The sequence below is a fragment of the Sardina pilchardus genome, chromosome 8 (genome assembly GCF_963854185.1).
Source record: "Sardina pilchardus chromosome 8, fSarPil1.1, whole genome shotgun sequence".
Classification (NCBI taxonomy): Eukaryota; Metazoa; Chordata; class Actinopteri; order Clupeiformes; family Clupeidae; genus Sardina; species Sardina pilchardus.
This window is the reverse complement of record NC_085001.1, coordinates 15,003,125-15,022,610: the sequence shown is the minus strand read 5'-3', so window position 1 is coordinate 15,022,610 and position 19,486 is coordinate 15,003,125. Positions and strand designations below refer to the sequence as shown.

At 40.5% G+C, this 19,486-nt stretch overlaps 1 protein-coding gene across 2 annotated transcripts in view; it reads right to left on the bottom strand.

Annotated features, from left to right (window-relative positions):
• Nucleotides 1-14,153: 14,153 nt before the first annotated feature.
• setbp1 (SET binding protein 1) overlaps nt 14,154-19,486 on the bottom strand; it is a 47,113-nt gene continuing 41,780 nt past the window's right edge. The window contains exon 4 of one of the 2 annotated variants that reach the window (XM_062542910.1): nt 14,154-18,466. In XM_062542910.1, the coding sequence (XP_062398894.1) occupies nt 17,889-18,466 (578 nt within the window). In that variant the 3' untranslated portion in view covers nt 14,154-17,888. The remainder of the gene's footprint in view (nt 18,467-19,486) is intronic. The other variant, XM_062542911.1, reaches the window with a different exon arrangement.

Genomic DNA, 19,486 nt, shown 5'->3' with positions numbered 1-19,486 from the left:
CCAGACTAAGTACATTCATCAGAAGGACTAACACTTCAAACAACATTCACTAAAATATGTTATTTAAATTGACTGCATGCTAGTGTGACCCACCTATGAAGGGAATACATTTTTAGGCACAACACATTCCCCAAATTATATTGCTATTTCAGAACAACTAGCATTATTAAAAACATTATTAAAAACAATCAAAACACTTATGGTAAATGGAACACTCCAATATTTTGGGAAATTAGCTTATTTGTGGTCTCCCCTATACTTGGATAAGATGATACATACATCTCTGTGTGTGGAGTGATGCACCAACTGTTAGCCTAGCTTAGCATAGCTCAGTGAGGTGGTTGGAACCAACTAGCCTATACAGTAGCTCCCAACAGTGACAAAAGAACTCCAACATTTTCCTATTTAGATGATGTGATTTGTATAATTACAATATGTACAAATACCAATATAAAATGAGACACAGATTTTCTAAGCATATAGGCCTACTATTTTCATTCAGGTGAGGCACTTTTTGAGATTTTCAGAAGTAACATTAGGGCTTTTTTTGGTGCTGCATGCAAATCATTCCGCCCAAGTTGCAAGAAGGGTATGTATAATCTTACCTATAGCTGGGGGAGACAGCAAAGAAAACAATTTCTCAAAATGTGCTTTCCTTTCAGTTTGTTGTTGCAAAGGATGGGAGTTGAAGTAACATTCAAACCAGTCGAGTTGCATTTTGCAGCATATATATTTCAGTTAGAAAACAATTATAGGTGTGAGTTAGTATCATTCTTCAGTGATTAAGTTGTGTTAAATCATTATTTCGAGTTAGTTTGACTGTTTGGGTTTACAGTGAATGAAGTGTTTAGTGCATGCAGAACAACAGCACTACAGAGGGCTGAGATTTTAAAAGGATTATGTTTAATACACATTCATAGGTTGATGCTTACATAGGCTTAAAAAACATTTCTCACAGTAAGACAGCAGAGCAAAAGTGCCTGGATGGATAATTGAGGTCGAAATGAACCCTGAAGAAACGTATTTTATTTCCAGGCTTAAAATGTTATTATAAACTGGCCTAACCAGACAAGCACAGCTGGATGTGGAGCAGGGAGAGCCCAAAAAACTACATCTGTTCTTTTTAAGATCCTGCCAAAGTCGATCGAACTTGATACAGCATGACTCCAAATCATAGGAATGCAAGTTGCCTTTTAAAAGAGGGTACGGGCCAGAAACCCAATGAGATATCCATATGGAGGCTCAGTGCTAACAGCCATTACAGTTATATTCCATTATGCAAAAAACAACCCTGAAACTCAACACAATGGGTTTCTTTATGTGTGTCATTGTTCGCATATTTATTTATTCCTAGAGAATTACCCACCCGTAACACAACATTTGCTCTTTTCCCTGTCCGACTGCCTGACTTATGGCTGTACTTTTTTTGTTTTGTTTTCACATTTCCAGCACTAAAAACCCCACCGTGGTGGTTTTTAATTAGAAACATATGATGTGCATGAATACAAAAAATAAACACAGGGGAGGATGCTGGGGTACATTGGAAACAGTGAGAACACACCGGCATCTAGCACTGCGACAAAAAAGTCAGCCATCTCTAATCTGGCAGCGAGAAAGCACACCTATGAAGAAGGATGAATAGAGTCATTATGGAAGGAGGGAGAAATGGAATGGTACTTTTATTTCGCTTTTGCCGTCATGCAATTCAGGAGGAATGAGTATGAAAAATCAAGATAATGACACATTCACACATGGTGTTGGAGAGAGGGAGAGTCTAAATTATGCTCCCCATCTAGTGAAATGGCTTTTTTTTTTTTGGCACCTGCCTGCCTTTTGAGAACTACAATTTAAAACCACCTGAGGGGGGGTGGGGGGGTGAGATAATTATTTTGCTCTTACTTGAATGAATGAAAGTGAACTCAATGTAGACTGACAACTGTAAACACAGTTTAGCATTTTTATTGAGAAATACCCAGCGTCTGCCTTTCAGGTCTTTGAAGCGATGATCAGCTGGTGACCTGAGAATTAAACATTAGCATGTAATCCAAATGTCATGTAGACGCCTTTGAAAAAGAGGTCCCTGGTGTTTGTCAGTAACAGAGACAGGGCTGAAACACAAGAATCGAGGTATCTCTCGAGCATTGCGCAACACTGCTCTAATTAATTGCGTGTATATCACAGGTGCTGTGACCCAGAGGATGCATCTGAGTCAGTGTAATTAAAGCTGTATGTATATATGACCCCACCAGGGCCCTGATTATAACACTAACATTGATATCCATCTCATCTATTATCCACGCTTTTTCGGTATAATAGACTTTTCAAGTCATTTGTCAATGTCAAGTCCAACCTGAGAGACACCCACTTGCCCCCGTATACACCGCTGCTGTCCACACATTCCTCCAGCCATAGGTTGGCTTTATATGGCCAACAACCTTACTCACCCTAGGATGCAGACAGCCAAAACAGCAGAAGTGGTTTCCAGATGTTGACACAGACAGACAGTAATTGGAGTTTGTGATGGCTTCCAGCTGCCGTGGACCACGGCCAGCAAATTCTCAAAGGGAGTGAATGTTCTGTGCCATAACTCACACAGAAAGGTTTGCAATAATAATAATAACATACTCCACTGTCCAGCAAGGAAAAATCGACTTTCTGATTGCAGTAATTGGTCGGGTTTTCTTGCCCTTTTTCTGTTTCGATCTTAGACTTTAACAAAAATTCACTATATCTAAAAAATCTAATATCCACTTGTTTTGGTATTGAAATTCACTTTTCTCAAATATTACACTGGACATTTACTCAGGGTTCTACCTTGGAAGAGGGCCCAGCAAAACTGGCTGTTTTTCAGTGAGGATCTGACTGAGTTTCAGACCTTTTCTTCCTGTTTTCTTGTGAAGGAAGTCCCTGCCATTACTGAATGAGCGCCATCTAATTGTTGTCATAAGGCACCACTGCGCTTTAGGCAAATCACACAGCAAAGAGATTCATCAAAAGCGTTCCTCACACACACACACGCACACACACACACGCACACACACACATACACACACACACACACACATACACACAGGGGTCTCCTGTAAATCCAAGCGTACGCCCCCTAGAGGATACCTAGGTAAACAGTGGAAGGAGCATCCCAAGGAGAAGCCAGCTCAGCAGGGAGAGCCTCATCATCCTCCTTTAACAGGGCTGCGGTAATGTGTTAATGACATATCTGACACTGCCATTTCCACGGCGAAACATCATAACGTAAACAGTCAAAACCACTGACTGGGGTTTGCATCTCACACATTCCACTGCCTGCTTGCTGAATGAGTGTTCTCACGCTTTTAATTGAATGGGTTTAATATTGTGGCCAAACTAAATCTTATGTTGAATAAAAAAAGCTAAACACATCTGGCTGAACACCTTTGAAGTTGTTGAATTGCATTTTTTTTAGCACCAAACAGTAAGCTGATAATGAAAAACCAAACTTAATATAATTCTTGTGCTCTTTCACAAACAGAAAAGCTGTTCCATAATGTAAGTTAGCAGATTAACAACCTCAGTGAAAAGCCTGGGACTTCTCTATTCACAAGTGCCTGTGTACCATTTCCAACCGAAGGACGTTAAAAAAAAAAGTGCCAGAAATGCATCTGGTGGAGTGTAACACTTATAGTCATGCTGTGACCCAGCTTGCACACATTTCACAAAGCCTTTTCATCTCTGTACAGCAAATATAAGGTCTGTGGACCACAGGTTTCGAGGCATTTCTGCTGCAAATGTGACAGAAAAATAAAGATTTTTAGAGACAATTTTAAAGACTGTAAAAATGCAAAGTGTGTCCTGTCTAATCATCCCCTTAAAAAGGTATTTATTTGCACAGCCTAACTCTCAAGCAGTTTAAGGGGTTTCAAGTGTGCACATTTAACATCTTAATGAGGTCTTTTAAAACGGTGATTGAGCGTCACTGCTTGTGTAGCGAGAGCATTCTACTTACCTGTCTTTGTGCCCTTCTTACCTGTGGTCCAGGTACAGGTGTGCAAACATGGGGTGCAGGGGCACACATCTCTTTGAATGTATAGGGAAGTGCTCATTGTGGCAAACTTTTCTGTGTTTTTTTTTATATATATATATATATATATACAGTATATATTATTATTATTGAAGTGCAGTTTTCGTCAATCCACAAGAATGTTTACAAGTAATTTGGTGCACTTGTGATGGTTTCTGAGTTGTGACCGTGAGTTGGTTGAGACCAGTGCTAATTTCAATGTGTGGGTTGTGATTCGGTGGGTTATTGCCTCTGTCAGGAGAGGATGTGAGTAATGATGTTCTATGTAACAGGGCCTTTGGCTTTGCTATAGATTTCTTCATTATCAGGGTTTTGTTTGTTGTTTGTTTCGTCTGTCACTAAAACTTGCTGGTATCCACCTCTTTCCTTAACCCGGAAATATGTATCGTTGCGATGGTTACGATACTGTTTTCAACTTCCGTTCATTCTGTTAACATGTGCGTTCTCCATAGCAAACTAGGTTATGCCTCAACTTAGATTTCGTTCAAAATGTTGACAATTCTGCCCTCAGCATGTATATACTGCATCACATATAACCGATATAAAATAGAAAAGTTGACTTTTATATGCGTTATGATATGTTAAGCACCGTAAACCGTCACGTTAAAACAGATACAATGCAGCTTCGCCGGAAATAGAAAACCGTCTCGGTGTCATGGCGACCCCCATTGTTGGCTGCGGAATATCGTGGATAGTCTACAAGAAAAAAACATTCAAGTAAAGTCATTCTTGAATCTTGGATTTCTACACTTGAGTCTTCGCTCCATCCGTTTGGACATGCATACGAGTACAAAGCTTGATGCGGTTTCAGTGGTCCCTGCTGCCAGAAGCCACACAGGTCTCGGGCCAGGCCTCAGACGTGACACCATCAAGACCCTTTGGCTCCACTCAGTCATGGTTACGGCTTGTGTGAAATCAAGCTCTGAACACTCTCACTGGCATTAGTGGAGTTTACGCTGACACTTTTCGGAAACCCCTGCCTCACGTGAAGGCAAACAACAGTCAAATTGTGTGGGAGTCCGATTAGGGATGGAGCAATCGGATACTCTAACCGCCAGGTATCACAAATCTGCACTTGGGTTTCCCTCTAGTGGGCTGTAAAATGTCTGAGCGGAGTAGCATGGCTCTCAACATGCATTACCACAAATGTAACAACAGCTTTGGGCAGGCGTGTGGGGGGGAAGGAGGTGGTATCAAGGTTTTTACCCCCAAAAGCAGCTAGGCTCTGAATGGGTGACCCACGGCACTCTAAAGACAGCTTGTCATTGTTCAGTCTTTCAGAAAACAGTGTGAATTACTTTGGCTCGTCATCTAACAACGTGAACCGGATCAATCTATCCTTGCCACAGGGTCGTTTCAAGCCCCTTGCTCTGGAATATTTTGGAAAAAGGGGGCCCATTATTAATGCTACACCTTTGATTAATCACAGCAAATCTGCTTTATATCCACTTGCTGACAGCTAAGTCCAGTTGAGTAGCGATGGCTAGGAACCCTTACACTGACACAGACCAGATGTTGGCAAATTCCCCGGTTTGCTCTAAATGAAATGGAGGCAAACAGCCAACAACCTGAACTGCTTTCACTATGAAATTATATGTTTACAATAATGTGCCGTGGCTAGGGCACAGGGGTGCAGTTTCATAAAGGTGGAGGGGGGGTGGAGGTGGAGGGGGTGGGGGGCATAACCCATCTGAAAATGGTCACAGGCAGTTTCAGCGGGGATGAAAAAGGCTTGGAGGCTCTTAGAGAGACTCACCGAGAGAATTCTCTTCATTAACATTGCCATTTTTGGTTCTTGGCTTTTTTTTTTTTATTATTCGTTATTGTACTTGTACAACCCCCCCCCACACACACACACACACACACACACACACCCCACCCTTGCCTGGTGCCAGTGTGCTTTTCAAAAAAGAGACAGAGGCTGAGTGTGGAAAAAATTGAACTGTTATATAATCTATTTGCTCTGAGAGGTCTTGAATAAATTCCAAACACAAAGGGGGAAAAAAGAACATGGTCGACACAAAGAAGCAATTGTTGCACTAATGCTTAACAGAAGATGGGATAGGATTACTCATCATCACTTAAATGGCTGGTTGTATGAAACAAACGGATTCAGAGTAGTGGTAAACACAATGAAATGTGTAATCAAACCAGGAATGTGTATTAAGTTGCTGGTTGCATAATGGCCGTGATGCGTTATACAATGAAAAAAAAACATGTTGCCAACATTAAGTTGAGTTGAGAGGGACATTGAGGTCACTGCGGCATGGACTGAAATGTTGCAAAACTTCACAGGAGCACACAGTTCTCACACACACTCACTCATGCTTGGTTCCCACTGCAATGATTGGATTCATTTTACTATGTATACAAGTGTCTTCATACTTACTTAGAAACTGTCTTTGAAGATGTAAACAATGGAAATGTTTATCAGACGGCCTACTTACGACAACAGTGTCACAATCATAACATTAAGTTATATTGAAGTGTTTCTGGTCTGCCTTTGTATCATGTTCATTGACGCTTTCATCATTGGTAAAATACCTTGTAAAGCATGGAAACACCAAAAAGAAGCTGAGGTCTTTCACGTCACCAACAGTAAAGATGAATTCCAAACGGGAAGCTCCCCAATGAAGCTGGAGGGATGCCACTGTGGTTTTAGTTTTTGTTTTGCTGCACAAAATTTATTTGCCAAACTCTGTGCATCAGAAAAAAAAATGACAGTTAAAAGCCTTCACCCACGGATCCCCACTGTGGGCTTGTCATGGTCTGTCAATGTCAAACGCCCTCAAAGAGAGGGGAAAAAGTGACAGAGAATAAAGTAAAACACGGACAAGCAGCAGCGCAATTATGCCGGAGTGAGCGCTCTTACAGTGTGCCTTTTTATAATAATAATAAAAAAAAGAAGTAGGGCAGGGAAAATCTCTCACTCCAGTGTCTGAGGGTTAAGCCTACCATCCCGCTCTTGTGTTTGGAGGAACGCGCCTGGCGAGGCGAGCACACACCGGGCCTTGGGTTGGGTTCGCTAATTATCTGGAATAAAAGCGCCTTTTCATTCCAGGGAAACCTGAGAGGTCTGCAGGGACGAGTTTCCTGTAAGTAGCTCTCGGGAACCGCAATCAAAGCCTTGGTACATACAACTTATTACAGGGAAGAGGACGAGCAAGGGAAGCAAATGAGTGGCCTTGAGAACTTTTGCTGAGAACTTGCTAAAGTTATTCAGCTTTTTCTGGTAGTTGGGGGGGGTGAGGTGGGATTGGGTGGCAAGTGAGGTGGTGATCGGAGTATGGTAAGGTATAAAAATCAATTATGTGGTAAACAAATGAGAGCACTCATTTGCACTCAAGAGATTAACTCCCAATCATCAAAGGCACACTACTAAAACACACATTTAGTGACTCATTTGAAAGTCAAGCTTAAAGCAGAAATAGGACAGGGTTATCATGATTTGAAATGTGCAATGCCACTTCAAAGCACCGTTTATTCCAGTAATTGAATAAACACACAAACAGGGAAACAAATAGATAAACACATAAGTACGCAGTGTGTTCTTACATTCCTCTTAGGTTAGGACAAATACACACATTATTCCCATTAAGCACTGAACACTGAACTCAATTTGGCAGCAGTAAGTGTTCGTTAATGGGCGATAACAGCACAAATATTTTCTCAGCTTTGACACTGGATGTAGCCTAATTTTCCCCAACTAGTCAAATCCTCAAATTGTGTGTCTGAGTGTGTGAGTTAGGTTATCTCCTATATTCTGGGACACTCTTTCGACAAATTTGAAATGTAACCTTTGGACACTTTTTCCCTCACCTGGCCCCATCTGCCTATCTCCGTTCATTTTCATTTCACTGTGGCATTAACATTTCCCTCGGCTACCAGGGTGGTGGGACAATCAGCTACAGTATGAGATGTTGGATAGTAGCAGCGTCTGCCAACACCAAATAATTGCATTTCGAGGTGTCTATTTAATTATCTTAATTTATTTTCTATTTCTATTTATTCAGATATATTAAGTTATCAAGTAATATTAGAAATCCCAGATGTTGGCTAGGCTGGACCAGTGACTTCAAAGTCTGCGCCCATTACAATACTATGGTTGGAAATGTTTTCCTGTCCTGAGAGGCCAGACTCTCAAAATACACTTTGTGTCTGGAAACCAGGCTACCTTTGTCCAAACCTATAGCCTGACCAGCCAGACCCACATGAAGATGTAGGGTCTGGGAACTCACCGTAGGCAAGGCTCAATCGTAGGGGTGGGATAAACAGTTGTCTTTCAAATTCCCTCTCCACGCAATAGGATAGCACTAAACAAATCATTGTCTTGTTTTCAAGTAGCAGGATGCTTACGGTCGCAACTTCTGGTCGCATGTCAATCATCATTACTGAATGTTAAGCCCGCCCACCGACTCTATACACAATGTGATTGGTCCGGTGATTTCTGCCAAAGCCCAGTTCCCAAGCTCTACGGAGAGTTGCTAGACTACCTCGGGCAGCAAATTAGATTTGCTGCTGCTATGGGGCGTCTAGATTTCTAGGCCTGGCCTAGTCAAAATAAGAAAAACTCTTGAGTTGCCATTTATCCACTCTCAAGAAATTCACTCATAGAAATGTTTGAAAGGACCAAAACAGGAATCGTACCTATACACATTACACCAAGTTTGAGTTGAACAGAAATGGGAAAATCCTGGATTTGCACGAAGAAAATGTAAACACTATAACAATGACCATTATTCTAACAACCTCATTTGTTGTCCACCTGTCCATACTATAATCTGGTTTAGCTGTTTACTGTCAAACACTTAAGATCAAGCAAGATGTATGGCTGCTGCAAGATATATGCACTCTTAAAATGAATATGTTGAAAACAACACATCTCTGTGTCCAGAAAGGGACAACACAGTTTGTGTTATTTCCAACACATTGCTTTTGTTATTCGTTACACAATGTATTGAAAATAACACAGCTTGTGTTGTTTTTGACACATATCTGTGTCCTGATAGGGACAACACAGTTTGTGTAGTTTCCAACACATTCGAGTATGTGTACACTACAGAACACACACATTCCAATATTTATTTATATAATACCGCTCAGCAAACTCTTTATTGTTTTCAAAAGGTTAGATTAATTTGTCATCTTGGTCATAGCAACTATATATATTAATTACCTCCTCTACCGCATCTAATTACACTGAGTGCTATAGGCACTGAGGGGCAGGTGCCTCCTGATGATTGGTCACGGACCACTCAAGGGTGTCCATACAGTAATCTGAGTCACACATGCAAAAGTGGTGTGACAGCTCAGTGAATATGCATGCTGCTATATCACCGACCCTTGTACCTCACTGAAAATGTGACACATAATCTATAGCTTTATTGTATACATTACATCTGTTGCATTACTCATACCCTTCTGTATGCGAATGAGGCAATGTTTTCTTCATCCACACACCTCATGTTCTAATGGAAGATTTTTTTTAAAAAAATCTCAATAATTAGTCTTGGGACTGGTAGGATCATGTTTACTCCAACATTGGCTTAGATTTGTGTGCAAAAAGCACCAAATATTTGTCCAAATGCATAATGCCTTGAACAAACTCAGCCGCCTGTTTTGTTTTGGCAAACAGCAATTCATGCCATCAGTTTAGTATCCACACTTTACACCCAGACTACCTGAACGTCACCTCCGAGATCTTTTTGAGGTGCCTTTTTTTCCTCCCATCGGCTGTGGGTGTTGCCTTTAACTGCACCCCAGGGGCCCTTTGATCAGCTCCCTGCGTGAGCTCCCCTCCAGTAAGCTGTTCCCTCTTCCTGTGAGCCCGTCCAATAATGGCTCTGGAAGGGCTGGCGTGTCATATGGCGACAGCTGGGTCGGAGGAGAGGTGGTAGCGCGGCCCCCCAAATCACTTAGTGCCAACGGGGTGTATCCAATCTGTCAGTGGCAGAGCTGTCATACTCATTTGGTTTTCGCTTTTTTCCCCCCACCTCTTGCTCATGTGTGCCCTAATATCATGCATGAAAAATGAAAAATGGGGCAAGAAATTGTAAATGAAAAACGTTTTAATGAAGGAATATGGAAAAATCTGCAACTGTTGGGACAGTTGCTTGTGTACACATGGACGTTATGGAAATCATCACGAGATCAATTTATCACACACCCAAAATGGAGAGCAAATATCGCCATGTGCCGCCCATGTTTGGACAATGAGGGAAATGGAAATACAGCAGATTAGTTATGTACTGACAGTTTATCTGGTCTTAAATAAGCGACAGACCTATATTCTGCTCTGAAATATTTTCTACATTATTTAATCATATTTGCCAAGTATTAATGGTATTCACTGATGCAGTTAGCAAATTGTGTTACTACGCCACCACATTTAACTGTATAATAAGGGCAAGCCAAAGCCCTCTGACAATAACCAAAGATTGAGGATGGTGGTTGGTGGTGATATGGTTGGTGATGATGAGGAAGAAGGTTGCAAACAGATTCCTGGGGAGCAACATTAAAAAAAAAAAAGAAAGAAAGAAAAAAAAGCCCCATCACGCAGCTCTGCACTGCTAACAGCTTCATTCACCAACCAAATTGCCATGAGTCAGGCTGTCACCTTGGCAACAGAGGCTCCCACTCCACCGGTTATCTCCATAAAGAATAGAATCCTTCACATGGCCAGACGTATATGCAGACTGATTGTGATGGGTTGCCAAAACAGTAAGTGTTGTTGCTCTGGAGGTCGAGGGCTGGTGGGTGGATGGATGGAGCAGGGGGTGGATGGGAGTGGTGGCAGGGCTGGAGGACGCAAGTAGAGGTAATTGATGGATGCTTAGAGGGGGGTTCAATGTTCTCTCTCTCTCTCTCCCTCTCTTTCGCTCTTGCCCTCCATCAGGTGGCTTGAACATTTACATGTCATTGTGACTTGCGTGGGTCTATTATTGGAGCTCTCCAAGTCAAAACTGACTGTCAGTAAGAGGAAATGCCTTTCATTAGTGCACCAATTATGCCCTGATCACTACATAATTAAATAATTGACTAATACACTAATTCTGTTTTGTGCGGGCACTGGGCTGGTTTGTGCCTGCCCTCATTAGTTATACAGAATAAGTACTCTTTAACACACTCTCCATATAAGTCTGTGTCGCACAAGGAGCTCTGAACACCAACAGAATCTATATATGTGTATATTTATTCTGAAGGTGTTCTAAAAAGAAAATAACTCATATACTGTACAGGGTATTGCAAATATCTTCTAAATTTAGCAATGTACATGTATCAACGATGTAAAATCAATAACTGAACATCGATGCACATCTAAATGCTTCATGCAGATTGAAGAAATGATTATTAATGTAATGTTCTAATGATTCTATACAAGATGGATTTATCGGATTTATATCACTGTACTCGATGATGTTCTATTCTTTTTAAAAATGGAGCAGATAGTCCATGAACTATTCTCCTATCATTACCCCTGCAGAGTCAGTGCCTCTTTTACTTGAAGCACAATGTATCAAAGTCAACTGAAGGGATGTTTTTGCATGGCTTGCATACAGTAATAAAATGAGTGCTATTCAGGGGTGCCAGTCTCCCCTGAGTATTATCCACACAAGCATTATCAAAAAATGACAACCTTTCACAACACATTCTGAGTAAGTAGATATCAGGGTGTAACAGAATGATAAAAATATTTTTTAACAGGTGAGCTCAAACACCAGCAACAATCATAATTTTGTAAATATACAAAGCTGATAAACCAACCATGCAATAAGCATGCCCAGCACTCCTGCTGCCCGAGTATTAAATTATCATTAACAGTGTTATTAAGAGTACTAATAGAGACAAGATACAGACCAGAACTAAAAAGTCATGACTGGTTTATTTCTACAAACTATGAACATTTGTTAGCCTTTAAGTGAAGTATAAATGCAAATAAATTAATGTGATAAAAGCTGCATACATTCTCTAATGACAAGATTTCAATGAAACCAAGGAAGCAAAGAGTATAGGGACCCAAATATCCTAATTGTTTGACTAGAGGATACAATGTTTACATAAATACACAGACAGTGCCTTGAGAAGTACTGTATGACTAAATATATCCTCTGAAGGCATAGAAGGGCTTGCCATATACTGTGATCTTTCAAGAACTTGACCCATAGTTAAATGAACTAAATGAACACAAACAATTGAAGCCATGCTACGTATAATATTGACTGTGCCTCATCGGGGTGCAACATTGAAATGTCCACCCAAATGCCGGATGGTGGCCTGTGTTTGGACCCTTGTTAACCCTGTGTGTTACCAGCACAGCAGGCATGCATGCGCTCATGAGGCCTTGCTGATGCTACTGGCAAAACTCCTCAGCAGCACACTCTGCATTTTACATTTAGGCTGAGTGCAGCCTCATGAAGCTTTGCACATTTATATTCTGTTTAACAGTAGCATAAATTTTACATTAATATGACAAGTGACAAATACTCCATGTTGCCATTGACCTTTCGAGATTCTAATTACATTAAGCCTACTGAGTGCTGGGGGAATAAATTCATTGCTGTTAAGGGCCCAGGATGTGGTTCCATCCATCACCACCAGATAGCGTGTGCTTATTTTTTGCACTCAAAGCAATGACAGACCCCATACACACACACACACACACACACACACACACACACACACACACACACACACACACACACACACACACACACACACACAGACACACACGTACATCCATGGCCAACCCAGTTCTCAGGCCTACTCCTTAAGTAGTTCTGAATACTACTTGGAACAGCCTTGCAATTTGTATGTAACAGCAGTCTGTGTTTCAGTGCTGATCAATTCATTTTGATGTCCATGTTTATGTATTGTCAAAGCATTTGTTGATAGCAACCGCATTACATACAGCAGAGAGACAGTCTTCTTGTGCGTGTCAGAATACATTACTTTCACTGTTCATGGAAATGACCTAACGTCTAATGCAAGTAAACACTGGCTACAGCCCTGCAAAAATACTGAATAAACATTATGATCAGATGCTGTCTTATCCCAACCACTGTGAAAGAGTCAAGGGTATGCAATGTGCGGACTGCAGAGTGTCGAGTGCATTCAGGGTTGTTGTGGTGCATGCCATCTATGCAACATGCTGTTCAAATGTCTTCTTCTATAGAGATTCTTTACTTTACCCTGGCACATTGAAGACATAAATAATCTGTCCAGTTTAACAGTTACCTTCATTTTCCATCATGCATACCCCATAAATGGCAACAGAAACTATGATCTCACAATAACAATGATTACTGCATGATGGAAATCAGAAGGTTTGCAAATGTTTATTGTAGGAGTGATTATGCATTGATTAGATTAAAGAGCTACTGATTCTCTTAATTGCTTGTTCAGTGTTGGTCATTTGTAATGCACTGATTCTGTTATTCATATTTAATGCTATCCCTGAAGATGTACAACATTGTGCATTAAGGGTGGACACTTGAAATAAGCAGTGAAAATGCTGCATTGATTCGAGGAAAAAAAAAAAAAAAAACGCACGCAGACAATTTGAGCCCAGAAATTTTTATCAACCAAACACAGCCTGCTGGAATATTTGGGCAGTTCACACAGCTGCCATGGCAACAGGAATTTTACAGGGGAAGGCGTAAGCCTATGGTGAACCACTTTTCACTTTGCCTCCACCAACCAATGCCTTGGATGCCGTTCAATCCATTTATCACAGGGACACAGCACTGGGCTAATACAATGACTGAGAATGGACGCGGAAGAGCACTTGATAAGGAGGGGATTCCCTCTCTTCATTACCTTGGTCTGATATGAATTCCATCAAGAGAAGACAGATGGTCTCCACAGATAGCTGTGTTCATGTGCTTGATTTCAATTTGTTTCAAATAATGATTCAATTCATCGTGGGTTTTCAATTTTCTACATTATTTCAGCTGCTGGGAGTTCAGCATTTTTAAAATGTTCTGGTTCCACTCAATCACAAGATAAATATCAGCTTTGTAGATAAAATAGGAACCATTAGGTAAACAGAACTTAAAAATAGAAAAGGGGAAGGAAACACAGAGTCATGAAATGTTCTGCCTTCGATAAAGTCATTTATTATTTTTCCACAATGACATGAACAGAAATCAACTTTAAGTGCTTGATGCTGCTGGCCAAGGATGTCAGCAGAAAAAAGGACAAGCTTTTCTGTAGGAGAAAAGAGAAATAAAAAAATAAAACTACTAAATCATGATCAACAAACATGACCAAACATGCCAGCATACAGTACACGTATATACCTATATACAGTATAAGTATTTATGAACATATATGTGTGTGTACACTAACACACCAAATATGCATGTGTATACATACATTCTATATACAATATATGTATATGCATGTGTACCTCTGTATTTGTTCATTTTATATGTCCAATATTTGCAGTTTGTTATAATAATACAATATAAAAAATGCTTTGAGAATTAAAAATCCATTAAAAAAGAAACATATCAAACATTGTACAAGTTCTCCAAATTTGATTGAAATTCAATTTTTCGTTCATCTAAAATATTTATGCATACAATCAAATGGGGCATGCATATACAGACAAAAAAAACACTAAAAATATGAAATACACAATGTCTTCTAATTAGAATATACAAACATAGCTATGTGCTCTTGCAAAGACACTTAATTTTTACGCAATACTGATGTTGCACAGTTTTTAAATATCAATATAGCTTCAAAATGCATGATACAGATTACTACATTTTTATAAGCTAAAGACGTTTCTTCTCGAATGTTCATGCCCAACTGTAACACTAGGAAGCCACAACCAAGCCAAATAGTTTCCAAATACTTCTGGAACCAAGTAGTGCCTAGAGGCTTCACAATATAATTGGATTACACCAAATGTTTGCTTCCAAGTGTCACTTTGGGCAATAGTACATCTGTCTAGAGTAAATACAGAGAGGCTGTCAAATAACAGAATCGGTCTATGTCTCTTGATTAGAGAGCCAGTAAATATAGAAAGAAAACACCTCAACTTCAGAAGGCACCATTTTATGCTGGTGAAGAAATACACAGAGTTTTAAATATTAAAATGAACTTTTGAGCTGCCATGCCTTGCTGCTAAAACCTCCCTAGAACACATCCTAGTCGATGCTAAATAATAATAAAAAAAATGTTATGTTTTGGTAGACGAAAAAAAAGAAAAAAAAAAAGAAAAAGAAAGCACATTCAGATTCAACGTTTGTTAGATCAGCTTTGGATGGCCTAGCATTAAATACTGATAAATGGACTTCTTTATATTTGGCGATGTCTCCTGATGGGTTTCTGAGCCAGTCCAAAATTGAGACATCCTACAGCCTACATCTTGGTCCCACTGGCCAGGGGGAGGGGGATAGCTGCCAGCCAATGCAAATTATTTTTCTTGGCTCTGACACAACAGAAGCCATCATCAGACTTAATGGCTGAGCTTGTAGCAAAATGAAAATGTTATGCATGTAGACTACTGCTTCAGTCTATGCCGGACATGTTCGCATAAAACTAGTCCCGCATATCTCAAAACACAGTGTACTCCCATGCAAATGGACCTAACCTACAGTAGTTACACTATTTACAGTGGAGATTTAGCTGAATATAACTTTAGATTAAGGCTCAACTGCTGTTAAGACAGTTCTCTGTCACATGCAGTGACAATAATTGCAATGAAATGATAGTCACTTTTTGCACACTTTTACAGATTACTGATATTCTTCACTATAGTTGATTATATTCATTTATTTTCCAAAAAGACCACTTCATTATCCATAAAGGGCGGATCAAAACAATCAAACCCAAAAGAGCTTATCATAAAGGTTAGTCTTTGAAAGTCACTAGGCCTATATGTCAGCAGATTCACAGGTAAAACCTGATGCATAGAAAAAATATGTCACTGATGGAGTGCTTCCCTCTCTGGATGTACTGTCTGTGTTGGGTGCTCTGGATGCTGATACAAGAGCACCTCTATACTGTACACACCAGAGTACTGATAACACGGCCAGTCGACCACGATAACCTCAACGCATTAGCTCGCTAGCTAATTTTATATCTCTTCAGCTGCGATGTAGCACTTGTGAGCTAGACAGTGAATGCTTTAAGTGTGTGTGTTCTGAGCAATGGATACATGTATGTTAAGTATGGACATTCATGATTTAACACGGTAATCGCATTGATTCCTGCATTTCCCTGCAAATCAAATGTAATGAATTGATAAACAAACTTAAGGCACGTGTGAGACTACTGAGAAATCAATCGCAGATAAAAAAGCCTTTTGAATGGACGCAAATGAGGTTCTGGTTTCTCTGCTGATGATTGTTAATCTCTGTGGATCGTTAAGGTTCTTTAAAATTGACTCAATCTACACCCAAATACGACTTGAGTGAGACAAGCATCAAAGTGGTCACACAACTCTGTACTTGACCGCCTAATACATGTCTTCTATTGACAATCATGAGTCTGGTCTTCAAAATCCGTGCCAACAGATTACATCGTAGAACATTCAAGGATACAGAAACCTCTGGATTGTAAGAAACTTTGGTTTCGTCAACTTTTTTCTCAAAAATTTCAAATGGAAGGTTTCAGGGTTTGTTTTTCAAAATAAAATCTGCACAACCATCTAATGACCGTGCTCAGGACAGGCACGTTCTCCGAAGCTGATCTACAGTATAGCAGTTCAGCACACATACTCTATCAACACCTACACCTTTTAGAAAGTGATTTCATTTAAATATTTAACACACTGTTTGTGCCACATTTTAGCCACAAAATGGGACCATTTTTCCATTATTAAATGCTGTTTTTCAAACTATTTATTGCATACTATTTATTGGTCTAATATTTCAACCACAATGGTGAAAGATACAGAAAAGATGTATGACTGTATGAAGTGCTATATATCATATATAACTGTAAGCAGTTATGTAAATACTGTTCCATGTTCACAAGCAGAATAGCCAGTGATGCACTCACTTAATCATGCTTGTGAAATTATGGGTCATTCAGAAAAAAAAAATCTTTTTTTGGTGAAAAACAATATTGATTTTCACAGAAACAATACTGACTACAACCATTCTGACTACGGCACGGCATATAACGTGTATTCACATCCTGAAATGAGATCTTTTGCGGATGGGTTTCTACATCTTCAGTTTAGTATACTGTATCTTATGTACAACTAACCCAGCACTGGAAAGAAAGGTTCCATTTCCAAACGCACTGCCATGTGTTTAAGTTCAGGGCGATCCCCCTTAATAGCTTGAGTTTGCTTGGGAAGAGGAGTCGGAGGAAGATGGAGTTATTGTTGATCATTCTACACTGAGTACACTGAGAATCTACTGTGCTTTAACTTGGATGACGTACAAAACAACGAGGTGAGGGGAGGGGGGGAGGAGGGGGGGAGAAAGCTGCACAGTACTGGTGAAAAAAAGCTATTATCTACACTAGCTGGTTTATAGCTAGAACCACAGATATAAAACCTTTTAAAGTTTTATTATTATAGTTTGAAGTGGGGCTTTGGAGGGTAGTAGTCCAACACAGCCTGGTCTCCTGGAGACCCAGGGAATACACAGCTAAGTCCAGCTAAGTCCAGCTAAGTCACGGTATAAAAATGAAAGCACTGCACATTTGACCACATTCTTTATCTGGATTCTGCCAAGAAGAATGCCCATATGTGTAAGAAAAAAGATATAAAAAAACAAGTAAAAGACAAAAAGAAAACAAGGCAAAAAAGTGCAACGCCGACTCAAAAAAATAAGAAAAGTGTCCACTTGCACTGCTCTGTGACTGGTTAATGAAAGGCTGGGAGTGCATCTTCCTTCTTGTTGCCACCGCGGCACCTTCTTGGGCGCTCGGCGGCGCAGGCATCGTCCACCGCCTGTGGCCACTGCCTGCCCGAGCCCGCCGGCGCCGACTGAGCCTTGGACTGCAGCCGCGCCCTGTGCACCACCGACTCGATGGCATCCATGATGGAGTCATGGTTGGAGAACTCCAGGGGCTCGGGCAGGCTGCCGTGCAGCGAGCTCCTCTTCCCTGGCAGGTCCACACACTTCTCCAGAACTGGCATCTGAGCCACTGGCTCCTCCTCTTCCTCATCCTCCTCCTCCTCATCACTATCATCATCGTCCTCCTCCTCCTCCTCCTCCTGGGGCAGAGGCTGTTTCCTGGGCCTCCCCCTGCGCCGCTTGACAATGTTGTTCCCCGTCTTGGCCTGTCTCTGCAGCCTCTTGACCTTCAGGATCTTGTTGACGTGATCTAGGTTCTTCTTGGTGTTGAGGATCTTGGAGAAGGCACGCATCTTCCGCACTTCGCACTGGATCTCCTCAATCTCCTTGCGCTTGTACCTTCTTTTCATCGATGAACCGGGTTCTGCGAGACAAAACAAAAGCACAGGGATCTGTAACAACCGTAACTCTGCACAGATGATTATACTGCCTTGAGTTTATGACACCACAATACATAAATCACTTTGTGGATTATAGACTTCATGGTTTGTAGAACTCATTCATTGTGTCATTGAATAAAACTGCTGCAGATATAAAGGACATTACAACATTATGCCTATGCATAATTGAATTGTAATAGGTTTAGGAAGTAATAAGCCAGGGTAAAAAAGGGCTCTGCTTACAACAAAAAAAATGTATAGTAGAAGAAGTTTGACTAGACTGGATAGTAGATGACAGTAGTTTTTTAAAAAAAAAAAAAAGGATATGGCTATTTGTACGCCTACATGCCCTTATTGCCCCTGGGACCTGCTTTCCAGTTGGTAACTGCCAAGTGATACTACTATGAAACAAATGACTGAGCAATAACTCAAACCTCAGCTGACAACAGCTAAAAAAGATCCCCGTTGTTTGACATCTAAATCAACTTCATTCCACTGGTTAAAGGTGAAGAAGTGCAATTGCTCTCTAATGTAAGCAGGAATTCAAACACATAAATGACAAACAAATTTCCATTTCACATGTGATTTCAAAAATGACACACACAGGGTGTGTGTACATTTTATCTAACTGTGTGGTCCCGAGAATGTTGAACCCATGATACTGGTATAACAGATACAGAAGGCAGCTATAAGAAGTTACAGAACATTTTCCAAACTAGCAGAACCCTTTCATTGAAAACAAACGAGGGTTGAACCTGTAAGGTGCATGTACAGTATGCAAGCTTTTTGATCCCCATCAGCTATTAATGACCAGAAAACATTTAAAATAAACATGTAAATAGTAGCCCTGTTCTGAATGTTTACATCCTTTGGTGTAGAGCCAAGGAGAAAACAGCATCCTATTTGGCTCCCAAAGCCTGAGAAAATTTGTTTCACTGCCTCAAACAAAATTGCACATAAAGGATTCAATTAGCTGCAGGCTATATCCTGCCATTAAACGTGTA